Here is a 16,848-nt window from a genome sequence, read left to right as displayed (position 1 = left end):
AGCAACTAACACTCCCACTTTTCACTTTCTCACCCATTATATGTTACTGCAATAAATACCTCCCTGGGTAAATATTTAGGAACATCTATTTTCTTAGCATAAAATAAAGAGTGGAATTGAGTCAGAAGACTAGCACATTTTTTAAGATTTTGTCGACCAAATGCCAGTTCACCCTCCCCTCCCCTCACCCTCCAGCACCACAGAAAAGTGGTAGGTACCGCCTGGTGCTGATAGCTGGCTTGCTGGCGGACATAAAAGTGAACCAAGGTCTGGGAAGCGGCTCAGCCCTTGGACTTGTCTCCCCGACCCACCACCCCCTCTTTGCTGCCCTGAGGAGGAAGCAAAGGGAGGACTCTGGATCCCAGATGTGCCTTTAAAGGCTGGTGACCCTGGAGTCTCCCTGAGTTGTGCCTGGGAGCCTGCCCAGGTATTTAGAGGAGGCCTGGCGAATGATGGCTTATGGTTGGGGTGGAAAGGATGAGAACGACCCTGGGTCACGCCCTGCATCCTCTGTGCCTGCAGGAGGCCTCAGCGGGGCCACAGTCATCGACTCCCTCGACACCCTCTACCTCATGGAGCTGAAGGAGGAGTTCCAGGAGGCCAAGGCCTGGGTCGAAGAGAGCTTCCACCTGAACGTGGTGAGTCCGAGACCTCCTGGGCCACTAGGGCTGGAAGGGGCCTGAGAGGTCAGCCACCCGCTCGCCTCCCATCTCTGAGACCCAGGCTGCCCAGCAGGGCATTCTCAGAGCCAGGGCTCCCAACACTCTGTGCCAAGTGCCCTCCCCTGTGACCAGCCTTAAGGTGGGGATGTCCCACAGCCCATGAGTACCTACCAGCCTGAACTGCAGGCACGTTGCTCCCACCCAGGAAGCTCCTTCTGGGAGTAAGTCTGTCAGACAGAACAGCTGCAACAGGGGAAGCGACTCTAGGAAGGGAGAAGTGGCCATCCGCTTGGACCTGCCCTGAGCCGGAGCGCCCATCTATGTGTCCGCACGCTGCCCTCTTGAGACAGGTGAGGGGGCACGGAGGCCATCTGGTGTGAGGCCCAAGGCCAGGTCTGGGGCCCTCTTGGTCTCCAGCCTTTGCAGGCAACCCTGCTCAGGACCTCAAGGACCAGACCCCTGGGGAGGGAACGCTCATGCGTATGGATGGTACAGAAGCCTTAAGTGCCAGACGCCTGCCTCTCCCAGTGATCTCCCAGCCTGGGCTAAAGTGACAGATCCATCCTGGCAGTCTCAGCTCCCCTCAGGGAGAGGCCGTTTAGGTGGTCTGGGGAGCAGGACGTGCAGACAGATGGTGGGGTCACGTCAAAGCCCACCGTCAGGCTCCAGCCGGGGCTCCATGAGTGACAGGTCCTGCTGTGAACCGAGACAGCTCCTGTAGCTCCTGGCAGAGTGGACGCCTCTGCTCTTAGAGGGGCCCATGTCACCGCGGAGCAGGGCAGAGAGACAGGGTGGAAGAGGTCTGGCAGAGCGACGCTACAGGGGACGGCTCGGCCAAAAGGCTGGGAAAAGTCATGCGACCTTCCTGGACCTGAGTTTCCCACCCGAAAGATGGGGCGATGCTGGTGCCTAATTCACAGGCTCGTAAGGATGGATGACCATGGAGGGTTGTAAAAAGCATTTGATAACACACTGTAAAGTCCACTGCTGATAAAGTGATGCCATCATCCCTGTGGTGATTTTGAAGCTTGTTGTGACTTCTGCCCAGTCTGCGTGAGGTGAAGACGTGCAGAATCCTGCCATTTCCTATGGGAGCAGAGGCGGGAGAAGGCAGGAGTGGCTCCATAGCCCATCTGGCCCCTTAGCAGATGGTGGGAAGAGAGTGGGCCTCAGGCAGCTGCCCGAGGGGCCGGGTGGTGGCAGGGCTGGGGAGCCTAGGAACATTCAGGCAGCCCGGGGACAGTTAGAGAGTGTCCCTGGAAGAAAGCCAGGTGGGGGCTCTTCACCTCTCTGAGTCTGGGCTTTCTCATCTGAAAGGTAGGTGTGATGACTTCACCAAGGACTGGAAGGCAAAAGAGAGGACCAGCTTTGCAAGTGCTCTGTTAGTGGACAAGCTCTCCCAGATAAAAGGATGGCCGTCATTGTCATCAATAACCAAAGACTGCAATGTGGGAAGCGTGCAAAGGGAACCCTCGGGAGCAAGGGGGGGATGATAACAGGTACCTTTTTGGAGCCACACCCAGCCCTGGGCAGGCACTGGGCAGGCCTCTCCCCTGCCCCAGTCAGCATCTGCTGTCCACCCGCTCAGGGAGAGGAAACTCGGAGCGGGAAAGGCTGAGTATCTTGCCCAAAGTCCCAAAGCCAAGTGAGTGGCTCAGGTGGGATATTAAGCCAGATCTGGTCCTTAGCGTGATGCTCCAATACCCCTGCTTCACTGTCCAGGCTTCAGAAAGAAGACGACAATGTTGAAGGCGAGTGTGGGTGTACCCTGAGAGCTGCGGAGCGGAAGCTAAGAAAGTGCTGATTGCCTGTCAGGATCTGCCTGGCAGCCCTCCTTTTGCCCCAGAACCTCCTCTGAGAACCTTCTGCTTGCCCTGTCACCCCGAATAAGGGCCACACCAGCCTCCTGCAAAGCCAAGGGGGTTCCCTCAGAGAGGGGAGGGGGCCAGACTGGGAGAGAATTTGCCGGTCCTCGGGCTAAGCTTCAGCCGGCAGCTCCCCCGGCGCATTCTCAAGCTCCTTGGAGAGCAGCCAGGCATAACTTTGCTCCGATGGCCTCTGGCAAGGGCCAGGGAAGGAAGCCAAGCCCAGTGTTTATTTGGAACTCTGTAAATGTGCGGTAGCTGCCGCGGGGCAGGTGCTGATCCCTCTCGCCTTTTGCTCTGAAAACCCTCACCGTGGGGAGCCTGACCCGCTGGGCAAGGGCTTGGAGCCTGGCCCAAGTGTGGCTAGGCCCGTGGGGCAGAGGCAGTGGGTGGCAGGTGTGACCTGTCTCTAGGGCCCAGCAGGCCCCAGGGAACCCTGCAGGGATCTCATGAATATCCCCTCTGCCCTCCCTATCTTTCTGCCCTACAGAGTGGAGAAGCATCCTTGTTTGAAGTGAACATCCGGTACATCGGAGGACTCCTCTCAGCCTTCTACCTGACGGGAGAGGAGGTGAGTTGGCCTCTTGAGGCCCCTGGGTCATCCTGGCTGAAGAGGGCTTGGGAGAACACCAACCCCACCCCCTCATTTTATGAAGAAACAGGGGTTTCAGGGGATCCACATCCCATCTCCATAGGGCCACCTACAGATTCTTCCTCCTCTTCAGTCCGGCGCGTCCACTCTGCTGCTCAGAAGTGGCTCCCAAGTGGTGGTAAATCTTTAAGGGCAGCTACTCCTGGGCCAGACACCAGCTCCAGGTCTCAAGGGTGTGACCAGGGAGGTGGGCAGCCACTGCTGGCCACTCAGCCCAGGCCAGCTGCGTTGGCTTCCAGAAGGAGAGCCTTGAAATGAGGCGAGAAGGTGGAGCCCTGGGCACGGAGTAGAAAAACCTGCCTGTCACCCGCACGGGGCACCTGCCTGTGGCTTTGAGCAAGTTCCTTCTCCTGCTCCTGGGCCTCCTGCCTTCCCCTCCGTGGGGTGATCCCAAGCCCATGGAGTCAGAGAGCTCTTGTGAAATGGGATGAGAGGGAAAGGGTTCAAACCCAGGGCTGAAAGAATCCAGAGCCCGTGTTCTCCGCACTGTAAGGAACCCTGAGATCACAGAGCGGGGACTTCATCCCTTGGGAGTGTCCGAGGATTGAGGGGCAAGCTGGCTGAGTCCCCAGCACATGGGTCACCCATCAGTCATGTCTCCATTACCCAGAGGGCTGCACTGCTCTGCGCATCACTGCTGTGTCCACTTAGAGACAAACAATGGTCCTGCTCCCTGCCGGCGGGGAGCCTCTGCCGCCGCTGTCAGAGGAAGTCACTGGGTTGCCCTGGATGCCAAGGGTGTGGAGGCAGCAGTGAGCCCTCAATCTCTGGTCGCTCAGAGCCCCTCTCCCTCAAGCCTGATCTCCTCAGCAGAGGTTCCTGCTTGTACCAATTTGTCCCCAAATGATAGATGTGAGAGTTGGACTATAAAGAAAGCTGAGGGCCAAAGAACTGATGCTTCTGAACTGTGGTGTTGGAGAAGACTCTTGAGAGTCCCTTGGACTGCAAGGAGATCCAACCAATCCATCCTAAAGAAAATCAGTCCTGAATATTCACTGGAAGGACTGATGCTGAAGCTGAAACTCCAATACTTTGGCCACCTGATGCGAAGAACTGACTCATTGGAAAAGACCCTGATGCTGGGAAAGATTGAAGGCAGGAGGAGAAGAGGACGACAGAGAATGAGATGGTTGAATGACATCACCGACTCAATGGACTTGAGTTTGAGTAAACTCCGGGAGTTGGTGATGGACAGGGAGGCCTGGCGTGCTGCAGTCCATGGGGTTGCCAAGAGTCGGACATGACTGAGCAACTGAACTGAACTGAACCGATGGTCCATGGGAACCCTGCGAACCGCCTGAGGCCTGAATGTCATTTGAAAAACCCCAAGACAGGAAAATGACATGGAGTCGAGGAAGGCACCAGGCTCTGCCCAGGCACTCCCCAGCCTCCTGTCCAGGATGAGGAAGGAGCAATACAGCTCAGGGCCCACCGGGGTGGGTGTAGGACCAATGATTTCTGCGGGGCAGAGCAGGCAGTGGGGTGTGGTGTGAGCGCCGTGGTCCAGGAGGCCCCAGGAGAGTCCGATTGGCGCAGAGCCCCTGAGCAGGCAGGCTCCCAGATGGTCAGCACTGCCCCGTCCCCCCAGACACACCTCCCTGACCCCTCCCCCCACGTGACAGAGACCAGGCTGCCCTAGCAGGTATGCAGACCAACAGCTAGAGAGCCATCTGGTGCAGGTCACACAGGCTCCTGTGGCCTTCCTCCCGCGGCCTGGGTCCTAGCTCTTGCTCAGCCTGGCCCGGGATCACTGCTTGTCACTGGGACTTGGCCACACGAGGGTGAGGACGCCCTCCTCTCTCCTCCTCCGTCTTGCCCACAGTGGGTATCCATGGGGTGGGCTGTTCCCATGAGTGTTTGTGGAATGGACGGTGAAGGAGCCCCCACATCCCTTCCGGTGCTGAGGTCTTTCTTGCCACAGAGGGAACCTGCAGGAGGTGGAGCCCCTGAGACTCCGCTCCCAGGAGAAAGACAAGTACAGCCACAGCCGCACCGAGTGACATTCGGAGCTCACTTTACAGCTTGTATAGCACATTCACTTCCGTACATCCTCTCATCTGATTTCCAAAGGACTCTCTCTGAAGCGGCCAGGGCACGCATCACTGTTGCTTTGTGCAGAGGAGGCTCAGAGACAGCACATGGCTCACCCAAGGTCACGCAGCTGCCCAGACGGGAGATCTGAACCTGGGCTCTGACTCCCAGTCCAGAGCCCTTTCCGCTCTGCAGCACGTAATTTCTGCCGGTCTCTCTCACCCCTGTTCTGGAACTAGGAGGCCACTGCCCGTTGTTTACCGTGACTGTCTGAGGCCGACTCTTTCTGTGTTGGTCAGCGTGTGGCCTGGAAAAGAGCCACATAACATAGCTCCACAACCTCGGGCAAATTGCTTCTCTGAGACTCAGTTTTGTCTTCCCCAAGGCTGTTGCAAGGATTGAAGTTCCCGTAGATAAGACGCATCATTTCCAAACAATAAGGAGGACGGGCTTTCTATTCCCCATGGTACTACTCCTCTCTACACAGTCCCCCAGCATCCTGCCTGGGATGGTTGAGACCCTGCTGAACCAGTCGGCAGGAGGGCCTTCCAAAGGAGGAGATGTGGTTTGCTGGGAGAGAGGAGCATTTCAGAGCAGTTAGCTTGGAGTCCTTGAGCAGAGGGCAGCCTGGAGCCCCAGCCTTGTGTGAGGTCCCCATGGGTTCCTTTGTGCCTCTGTGCTCAGCCCCCCTGGGGGTCAAATGAAGATATCAGGACCTTCAAACAAGAGCCCCTTGTTACTGAACCGGTGGCTTCCGGGATGACTCGAGGCTTTGGAATCTGGTGTCTAGACAAACTCCCTTGGGATTCTGCTGTGCTGCCCCTGTCCGCACTTCTAGGACCCACTGTCTGGCACTGGACATTATCATCTCGCACCCATCACAGCCAGTCCCCAGGTGCAATTCGTCCGTCTCCCTCCCTCCCTCCCACCCTCCTTCCTAAACAAGAACCACACCTGCTCCACAGAGCCCTCTAATCCAATCCCAGGTGGTGTTCACAAACTCCTTCTCCACTGTGGTCCCCAGATGGCTGTCTGAGAGGCTATAAATTGCATCTGTTAGACGGAGAGGCCTCAGGAACGCTTCGTCTTGCAGCAACACACAGTGGGCTCCAGCGCACTGAGACCCTCTTGGAGCCCCGAAGGGAAAGGAGATGCTTGTTGTCTCACCAGGAGTGGTTGCCTGGGGACTTGCATCTCATCTTTTTAAAAAATAAATAACCTTTTTGTGGGTTTGCTTTTATTGTAAATAGCACAGAAAATAGAGATAAACCAAAAGAAGAAAATAAAAATTCTCCATGAGCCTAGTCCTTTGGGAAGACCATTGTTAATATGTCAGTGTTTTCCCAACCTCTCCTCATGCGAAAGTTGAATTACACCATTGTGAAATATTGTCTCTTAATAGATCATAACCCACCCTTTTTTTTACTATAAAATAACCATCTGCAACATCACTTCAGTGGTTGCACTTAAAAGCCATAATTTCACCATTTCCCTGTTACGTGATATTTAGTGTATTTGCCCTTTTTCTACTATTGTAAACAACACTGGAATAAGTAGCCATAAAGTTAAGTTGTTGGAAATTCCTTGATGATTTATTTCCTCAGAGGGTCACAGGTGATTTTGAATTAATCAGAACAGTTTGAGCAGCCCAGAGCCTTGGGCAGGGCCCCTGACACCTGGGCTCCCTAGCCATCATATCCCTGGGTTAGCCACTCACCTTTGCTGCTGCAAAACAGAAAGGGTGCGCAGAATGTCAGGGGGAAAGGCCCTTCCGCTGGGTTTATGGCGTGGGCGAAGGCAGAGGTTTGCTGAGAAGCACACGGAAGCCAAGTTGGGGAGCAAGGCCTGGAGCCCCCAGTCCAGTGCTCCTTACGTTCTGTCTGAAGGTGCTTCCCGTGTGCCCAGCCTGGGCAGCGCTGACATTGGTGACCCGCTGCCCTGATCGCTCCGTCTTCCCGACAGTCACCCTAATCACAGCATAGTCACTGAGCCTTCCTCCTGGTCCTGACACCACAGTAGGTACTTTACAAACGTTATCTGATTTTCCTGCTCCAGCAACCCTCTGAGGAAGGTAGTAGGGTCCTTAATTTATAAACGAGGAGGGGAATTGAGCCAGAAGTCATGGAGTCAGGTTCACGTCCGGGCCTGTCTGACCCCAGAGCCTCATAAACTTCCCACTCTGGGTGTTTACAGGTGTTCCGGATAAAGGCCATCAAGCTGGGAGAGAAACTCCTGCCAGCCTTCGACACCCCCACAGGAATCCCAAAAGGCGTGGTGAACTTCAAAAGGTAGGATGCCTTCTCGTTTCCCCTTTGTGGCTTTGGCTGCATCTGCATGGAAACTGAGGCACAGGGTGGCAGGTGGGGGGCGGGGTGGGGTGATTCTGGTGCGGGAATCACAGGGAGTGGGTGGCATAGTGAAAACCAGCCTTAGCCAAGGACTCACCTGATCTTCGTGGTGTGGAGAGCAGGGTCGCCGAGCCTCTGGGACCCTCCTGTAATGCTGCCATGACTCACAGCCCCACAGCTGTGCCCCAACCACCCGCCTCCTCAGCTGAGATGCCTGGCCAGGAGGGTCATCACACCTCCCACCACAGGCAGGAACCCGCAGCCGCTGGGGAGTCAGGACCATGGACAGAGGGACCTTGGTTTGCTGACCCTCACCCTCAACCCCTTTCAGAGTTAAATCTCAGGAGCCCTGAGGGGCTTCTTGAAACATCGACCCCATGGAGGCTCAGACTCCAAGGAGGAAAGACCTTGGCTGAGGTCACATAAGCCAGTAAAAGGCCACCTAGGATATGAGCCCAGGACTTCCAACTCAATTTTCAATAATATTTATTGTGAGTCCCCCCTATAAAACAAATTCTTCTCGCAAAAAAAATGTGGATTATACCAGAAGTGTTGGATAAGACCCAAAATATCACACGTGACTCCACTAAGCACGAAACCACTGGTATGCTTCTTTACTGGCCATTGATTTTCACTGGCTGCTTCCATCATTTTCCCTCCCGATGGGTTGCGTAATTCAGCATGGGAGCTAACGTCTTCCTGGACGTTCACCAAGTCCCAGAGCCAGAGTGGATGGGACTTTGGGGAACGTGGCTGGAGCAGGTGGAGCCAGGCTGCAGCTCCAGCCCGTTCCAAAGCCTTCGGGGACTTACCTGCGTCCCGCTGCTTCCCAGAGGGGAAGGGCAGGGTGAAAGTCAAGGGGACAGCAGCCAGCAGGCCTTAAGATCCACTGAGGACCATGCAGCTTGCTCCTGGGGACCCCTGTGCACCCCACTGCTTTGCCTGCTCTCCATCTTTTTGTCCCCTGGGCTTCTCGCCGCTTCTCTGGCCATTAGAGCCCAGCTCAGATGCCACCTTCTCCAGAAGCCAAAAGCATCCTCGCCTCGCCGGCCACCAGGCACTCTCTCTGCTTCGTTTGGCCCTCGTTACCCTCGTTCCCCACGTTCCCCCACCAGCCCTGGAGCTTCTGGAGGGCAGGACACACGTCCCCTTCTTTTTTCTCTCCTTCCACACGTGTTCACTTGAGGCGCCGTGTATGGGACGGGAGGCCAACTCTGATGATTGCTGATTCCTACGTTTATTGAGTGGTCACTCTGTGCCTGGCATCATGCCGAGGGTTTCGCTCATCGCCTCACCTATCACACTCCACACAGAAGTCCTTTAGGGTCAGTATTTATGTTATGGCTGCTGCCCAAGGTCTTCTTGCTCACAGGTAAGGGGGCCAACTATTAAATCATTTTGTTATGGATCAACAGCTATGCTCCTGATGCCCACCTGGCCCTCCCTCAGGCAGGAACCCTGCAGCCCATCGCTGCGTGGAACAGATCCAAGAGTCTTAGTAGAAGGCACGAGCCGTTCCCCAGCACCAGGGAGCACTCTGGGGCTGTGCTTTAGGCCCTGCTACAGCCTGACCCTGGGGAAAGAGCTGCAATATTTCCATCACACTGAACTTCTTGTCCCATCACCTGAAGCAGTTTCTTATCTCAGGAATCTCAGCCCCACAGGGGAGGGTAGGCAGAGTCTCTGGGTTCAGGTAGAGTTCCCACTGCCCCTGTCCGTCAGGAGGAGTTCCCACCCTCTAGGGCCTTGCAAAGAAGAGGGGACTCGGCCTGCTCGGCATCTTGACTTACCATCTCTGGTCTGAAAGGATTCCTGGGGAGTGATGTCACTTCAGTCTCTGTAACAGACCAGCGAGGAACCCTAGGGACCCACTGAAACACCATCTCAGTGCCAGGCTTGACTCCTCAGAGGTGAACAGTTGGATCTCTTTTCAGGCTCCTTTCCCACAAACACTGATCCTGGAGAAACTTGGCCAGATGTCTCGGAGCCAAGACATAAGCACCCTGTGATTCTGACTCTGTGTCCCAGGTCTAGCTTCTCGGGCCTCCCTGCCCCGGGTCAGAATAAGACCTTAGCTCAGGCACCCCTCCCTCCTCCCTACATGGCACCCCCCTCCCCTGACCCCCAGCAAGCCCCACATGCTGCAGCCCTGGCCGCCTGCCTTTCCTGGGTCCCTCAGAGACCAGACCTGATCTCACACAGATCCTGACATTTCTGATTAAGAAAGCGCATTTATTTCTAGGCTGTTTGCATGCTGCCAGTGCTGTATACATATGTATGTAAATGCATATTTCCTGGCAACACCTCCCTCTCATTTTCTGGGTAAGAGAGTCTGTTGCTAAAAATGCCTCCTGGTTCCACCAGGGAAAGCATCAGGGATGTATACAGCCCTGGGGGCGTGGTGCTGAGTGTTGCCTTTGGAGAGGGCCTGCTGGTGGAGTGGGGTCCACGCTGCTGCCCCTGCCCAGCGCGGGGCCCCAGGAGGAGGGGCAGTAACTAGGAGGAGGACCCTGAGGAGTGGTGGTCCCTGAGTGATCGTGACCACTCCTCCTCCCTGGCGGCAGGCCTGGGAGGCAGAGGCAGGGGGCAGCCATGACCTGTGACCTGCAGGACCACTGGACTCTGGGAGAGGGGAGGTGTCCAGTCACAGGGCCTCTGCAGGTAAATCAGCCTCTCCAGGTAGCTTTCACACACTCAGGCCACACACACGCATGCACCCCACTGCCACTACCCTAATCATGAAGGCTCAGACATCCAACCTCACCTTTGCCACACACACTGTCCCATCCCTATGTGCACAGATTCACACCCAAATACGTGTTTACAAGTGCACCCTTCTGCCACACACATGCATCCAGGTGGTAATAATTATGCAGGTTTGTCAAATGGTCACCATGTCCCAGGCACGACGTTATGGATTCTCTCTCTTCATCACACAGCAACCACATGGACCCCACTTTAAAGGGAAGAAACAGACTCAGAGAGGTGAGGTAACTTACCCAAGGTCACACAGCAGCAAAGTTAGAAATTAGAATCCAGGCTCTGCCTGGTTCCAGAATTAACGATTGTGTTGATACCATACACGTGTGTACACACACAGAGGCTTCTGCCAGGCTGGGGAGGGGGATTATGGTTCTCTCACACGAGGGGAGAGAACGCAGGCTGCAGGCCCACTTGCCGGCTGAAAAGGCAGGGAGGGGAGCAGACCCGCTGCCGTCAGCCCAGCAGTCACAAGGCTGATCAGAAGCCCTCCTGGTCTCCGAATGGACGCTGCCCAGAACGGATGCATTCGGGGCACAGAGGACCGAGGGTGTGGGTTTGCTTTCAGCTCAGCTAACACTGTCAGGTTACTGTGTGACCTTGCAGAAGTGTCTTACCCTCTCTGAGTCGGACTGCCCTAACCTGTGAAATAAGAATCTTGCTGTCTACCCCTGCAGTTGGATGTGAAGGTAGAATAAGATACCGCTGCTGCCTGGCACATGTCAAGAACTTAACTCTAACAGACAACATAATCTAATGTGCATTATTACATAATGGTTACAATGACAGTCATCGCATGCGTAATTTATAACTTACAATGACTCTATGAGGTGTGGAGATGAGGAGACCGGGGTCTGCAGGAATTCCCTGACCCGCCTGAGGTCCCCTAGCTGAGAACTGGGGGAGCCAGTTTGTGAGGCCAAGTGGGAGAGGGGAAAGCGCCCGGCCCACTGCCTGCCCCTGCCCGGGGCGACTCCACCACTGAAGGTCCACTTGGGAGGGTGAGCACTGGGAGGGAGGGGAAGGAAGGAGAGGCTCGTGTAAGGAAAAGGAGAACAAAAGACTGCTGATCATGGCTGGGGCTTTTTTGTTTGTTTGTTTACCTTGAATTTCTCTGCCAGGGCAGGAAGCATCAATTATTCAGGAAGACCTCTCTGGGTGCCTGAGGCTCCCACTGAGGTCACAGGCTGGAGAGAGAGGTCTCCTGGCCTGGTGGGAAGAGGGACACAGAGGGATCAGCTTCCCCTTCTCTCAGGGTGGATATGGGGCCATCTGGGGGACCCCTGAGGGTCGTACTCTCTGAGGCCGAGGCCAACAGATCTCACTTCAAATCCTGCCTCCACCACCTACTGGTTCTGAGCTTCTAAAGACAGCTCACTTCCCTCTCTATTTTCCTCAGGGATTCACGGTGCTTAACTTTGTGGGCTTTAAATGCAGTCATGATGTGGACGGCCCGCCCCAGTGCCTGCATCTGGAAGCTGTTTTATTTACTACCTAAAACTCAAATTTCCCCTCTGTGCAACCCCTCCCTCCCCACCTGCCCGGAGTCAGAGTAATACCAAGGAAACGGGTGTGTTTATTGAGGTCATTGCTCCAAATATCCTTGAACTCGATTCCATCTGTTTCTACAAGAGTTTCTTGAAACCACATCAGGGAGGAGAAAGGCAACCTCGGGGGAGCCCCAGCCCACCCGGATAAAGCAGAGCCCCTCAGCTGGCAAACTGTGGGCCCACACTTGCCCTCCTAGGTCCTGTCCTTGGGAGACAGAGGGCGGACAGAGGCCAGCCGCCGGGGAGCCAGGGTCCCAGCTGCTCCACTTAACTGTGCGATCTCGGGCGGTGACGTCACCATTCTGTGCCTTGTTTTCCCCATCTGTGAAAGGGGCAGATGGGAGGCTTACCTGAGGCCCTGCCTCTGCACTCTTCCTCCTTGAAAGCACCCAGTACTTTCCAGGAAAGGGAGGAGGCAGTTAGCTGACAGCCTTCTCCGGCGGGGCCGCCGAGTCATGCTGGTGACCCATCTAAGGTGTTCAGGAGACGCCTGCATCTCTGCGGCGAGGAGACCTTTGCTCAGAGAGCCCCGGCTGCTTTCATCCCTAACCTCGGACTTCCCAGGATCTGGGTGGTCCCTGGTGGGTGGTCTTAGAAGAGCCAGCCACCCTTCAGGTGTGGGTTCCATGGAGTTCCAGGTGGGGGCTGTGTGAGTCCATGGGCAGCAGTGACTGCGGAGGGAAGGAAAGGGCCAAGCGGGGTCCCTCTCGTCGTCCCCCACTTTGGACCCCGGCCATGCACTCTCCACACACAGCAGCAATGATTGTGAGCAATCAGTTGCCCTTGAACAAGTGGATGGAGATAGAATGTTCTAGGGGGTCTTTGTGGTCCCTGACTGCATTATCCCTATCGCCTGTAAATTTAGCATCATGTCTGTGCCACGTCTTGGCCACCAAGGCAGCTCTGCCCACATCCTTCGAGAGCCCACACATCTTACAGGAGCTGCTTGACCATAGAAACGAAGACTTGCCTGCCTGTCAGACAGCCCTGGGTTTAAATGACCTGTAGGCGAGTTTCTCACCAACCTGAACATCCTCATCAGATAAACAGGGGGTACGAACAGTATCAACCCCCAGGGAGGATTCACTGCGATTGTATGGTGAAGCTCCTAGTCCAGTGCCCAGCACACAGTAGGTGCTCCCCCATGAAGCAGAGAAGCCAGCCCCGCCGGCAGGGGGTGACCCGACTGCTTCTGTCTTTTCAGCGGCTCCAACAGGAGCTGGGGCTGGGCCATGGCAGGGAGCAGCAGCATCCTGGCGGAGTTTGGATCCCTGCACTTGGAGTTCTTACACCTCACCCAGCTCTCTGGCAACCAGGTCTTCGCAGAAAAGGCAAGTCTTCTCTCTGCTCCCTCTTTCCCTTGTGGAGAGCAGGGGGTAAGCACTCAGCTTGTGACGGGGAGATGGAGCACGGGCCAGCTGAGAGTGGGGGGCGGGGGAGCTGAAAGCCCACAGCCAGGGCCAGTGTAGCAAATAGTTGCCTAATTGTACCTGATGGCAGGCGGCAGGGAAGGTGAGGACAAGGAGTAAGCAGGGAAGAGACATGGCTGCCAGCGAGAAGGTTTTCCCTGGTATACGTGTGAGCTTGGTGGCAACCACACACGTGTGAAATCCGGAGTAAGTGCAACCAGGGAAATCTAGGCACCAGCTTGCATTGGCAGGAACTGGCCACCCGGCACCGAAGTCCCCTTTCCAGAGACATTTAACTTCTTCGGGTGAGATCTGCCTGCCTTAGCGCTTCCAGACGCCCGTCTAGCTCACGCTGTCAGCAGGCTGGCAAAGTGATTTCCCTCCGTGGCAGAGGCTCACGTCTGTTCCTTCTCAGTTACCCGGCTGGCTAGGACTGCAGGGGTGCAGAGAGCTAGTGTCCAGGCCTTTGTCCCTTCTGACAGCCGCCCCTGCCCTGTGAAGCCCTCCAGAAAGAGCGGTTTCTCAGGGTCACAGCCCGGGGCAGTCCCATCTGGAAGGGTCCCCGTAGATCCAACTCTAAACCCAAAGAAGGAAAGTGGACACACACCACCCGCCGATGGTGCTTGAGCCTTCCCGAGTCCTGGCCCTGCAGGGAGATAAAGCCCTGCCCTCCAGGAAGCAGGAGACCACCGCCCCCCACCCCCACCACCCCCCTGCCGCCAAAGTCTTTTCTTCCCTGGTCCTGGGTTAGTCTCTTAGAATGCCAAGGGAGCCCGGGGATCACAGAGTCACACCACTACAGTGGCTCCCAGGCTTACGTCAGCCAGCCAGCCTCAAACCATCACCTAGCACGCTGGCTGGTGAAGAAGCCATCTCAAGCCCAGGAATGTGCATTTTAAACAAGCCCCGTACAGGACTCCCTGGAGGCCCAGTGGCTGAGGTTTTGTCTTCTGGTGCAGGGTGGCGGGGTGTGGGTTTGATCCCTGGTCGGAGACCTAAGATTCCACATGCCCAAAAAACCAAAACATAAAAGCAATATTGTAGCAAATTCAATAAAGATTTTTTAAATGGTCCACATCAAAAAAAAAAAAGTCTTTAAAAAAAAGACACCCATGTGTTTTTTGATGTCAGGTTGAGGACCACCGCTTACTCAATGTGGGAATCCACCCAAGCTTTCTCAAGAATCTCAAAAAGGGTTTTTCAACCCCTTGATCACTTCCTCAGCACTGGGGCTCACCATCACCCTTAAACAGCTCCTCATGTTGTCAGATCTCCCTTCAGAAGCCCCTCTTTATATTGAGAGGACTCTGCCTCCCCAGGACACCCCACCTCCAGAGCTCATGGAGTAAAGTCAATCCCACTTCTGATGAATCTTATATTCTGGTCTCTGGTCCTTTTGCCCGACTCCAGGCTGACTTTGCCCCCAGCCTCCCTTCTCCACTGCTCTTGAGCCAGACCCCTCTAGGAATACCACGGCTGGCTCAGAGAGGAGTGAGGCAAGGAGTTGCTCTAGTTCTGCTAGGCTGGAGCTGCCGCTGCCTGAGCACCTAGGATGTGCTGGGCCCTGTGTAGTGGCTCTGATTTCCCCACCAAGCCTGTGAGGTCTGTCTTCTTTTATCCCCATTTGACAGAGGAGGAAACTGATACTCGGAGAGGTTCAATCACCTGTCCTGAGTCATCCATCTGGTAAGTGATTAAGCTGAGACTCAAACCCAGGGACTTTCTGGCCCTGAAACCCATGCTCTTTCAAGACCAGATCACTACAGCAGGCTTCCAGCTTTTTCACAAGAGTCCCTCCACCTCTCTGTCACTACATTTACATTCTCTAGCTCCTTTGATTCCCGCAGTCATGCCTCTCACACAGGCGATTATTGGCAGTCAACAAATTGGCCCCGATTCTGGAAGCACCCACACCCTCCAGGGGAGCTCATTTAGCTCGCTTCACTGCTCACCACCAGGACAATCAAGACTAACTCAGGTGCAAGCACAGTCCTGTCCCCCATAATGGACTATTAGTATAAATGGATATGAGATCTGATGTGGCAGAGCCAAGTGCGAGCGAGCTTCTGTGCCCGGAAAGAAAGGTCTGACAGCTAAAACACTGCTCCTCAGCTTGTAGATAAATCTGTGAGCATGCTACAGCTCGGTCCCCAAGGGCCTTTCTGTCCTGCGGAGTCTGCACCGTAAGATTTCATGTTCTGCCAGACAGCAGCCCCTGATGGATAAAGCCTTGCTGAATCCCATGTCATGCCCTTCGCAGCCCCAAAGGTTGCAGACCTGGCCTCCTGCTCCAGCGGGGGCAGCCTCTGTTGCACGGTCCCTGCCCTGATCCCTGTTGGACCCAGGGCCACTCTGTGTGGACGGACAGACCAGACTCACGCCCTGGTTTCTGCCACTATAAGCCCCATGACCATGGGCAAGTGACTGCACCTCTCCGATATCCTGGTTCCTGAGATGATAATCCCGTATGGATTGTTAGGAGGGTTGGCGATCGTGTATCTGCTGGGTCTGTCTCAGAGCAACTGAGAAACATTAACGGCTGTTGCAGTTGTTATTAAAACCCCGAGATGCCTATTAGGGCACAAGAATGCTAAGGATCCTCCCTTCTGGAATGGTTCCTACTGTGTCAGATAAAACAACATATTACCAGGCTGAGCGATGTGAAATTGCCAATATTTAACCATTTCTGACTGTTAAAAAGACAGTTTTGTCTAGCACTTACAAATGAGCGACTATCACTTATACGAAGCCCCTAGTAAAAAGACTCGTCCCCACAATCCACACACAGTGAGGAAGGGGTAAGGTGGGGAAGGGGAGACTGGCAGGGCCCCTGGCAGATCAGTCAGAGGTGGGAGGTCAGGCCCCACTGTGGCCACATCCTGCTGCACCCCACTCTTGAGCATAAGGGCCCCTCTCTTGACCTCCAGATTGGAGCCAACTGCTGGTTACCCAGCTCTCCTTTCCTTGTTGGAATGTTTTCCTCTCTGGACTGGAATCAGCCACCCTGGTCCTCAGTGGGCTGGGAATTAGCTGGCTCCTTGGAGAAAGTAAAAATGTGCGTGGTGTCCATCTCTTGGCAGGTCAGGAACATCCGAAAGGTCCTTCGGGAAATTGACAAGCCCTTCGGCCTCTACCCCAACTTCCTCAGCCCGGTGAGCGGGAATTGGATGCAACGTGAGTACAGGTGCCCCTGGTCTACTGGATTTCTGCCCGGCTTCCCCACCTGCCAGGCTATGTGAGGCACCTGGGCCCAGTGAGGGGTGATGCATTTGCTCAGGGCTCCTGGGTACCACCCTCCTGCCAGGAGCCGTGGGGAGTGCTCATTACCAAGGCCCACCCTGTGCATCGCCCACGTGCTAGCCATCCCCAGCCTTCCATCTCTTCTGATGCCCACCGAAACCTCCTTCATCCTCCCCCAAACTTGCAAGAGTGCTCCAGTTAGAGGTTTACACCAAATGTGGCTCCAAGAAAAGCCATGCAATCCCCTCCCACCCCGCTTCGTCTGGTTCCCTTCCTCCAACTGTAATTTCTTCAAAAAACATTTAAGCAGATCCTGCCTATTCAGCAATAT

At 55.2% G+C, this 16,848-nt stretch overlaps 1 protein-coding gene across 2 annotated transcripts in view; it reads left to right on the top strand.

Annotated features, from left to right (window-relative positions):
- Positions 1-16,848, top strand: part of MAN1C1 (mannosidase alpha class 1C member 1) — a 154,519-nt gene that overhangs the window by 118,172 nt on the left and 19,499 nt on the right. For both annotated transcript variants that reach the window (XM_070776262.1, XM_070776271.1), the window contains 5 exons: positions 523-638; positions 3,018-3,098; positions 7,404-7,498; positions 13,073-13,199; positions 16,358-16,451. In XM_070776262.1, the coding sequence (XP_070632363.1) occupies positions 523-638; positions 3,018-3,098; positions 7,404-7,498; positions 13,073-13,199; positions 16,358-16,451 (513 nt within the window). The remainder of the gene's footprint in view (positions 1-522; positions 639-3,017; positions 3,099-7,403; positions 7,499-13,072; positions 13,200-16,357; positions 16,452-16,848) is intronic.

The sequence above is a fragment of the Bos indicus genome, chromosome 2 (genome assembly GCF_029378745.1).
Source record: "Bos indicus isolate NIAB-ARS_2022 breed Sahiwal x Tharparkar chromosome 2, NIAB-ARS_B.indTharparkar_mat_pri_1.0, whole genome shotgun sequence".
Taxonomy (NCBI): domain Eukaryota; kingdom Metazoa; phylum Chordata; class Mammalia; order Artiodactyla; family Bovidae; genus Bos; species Bos indicus.
Note: the sequence above shows the minus strand (reverse complement) of the source record. Positions and strands in the feature narration are given on the sequence as shown.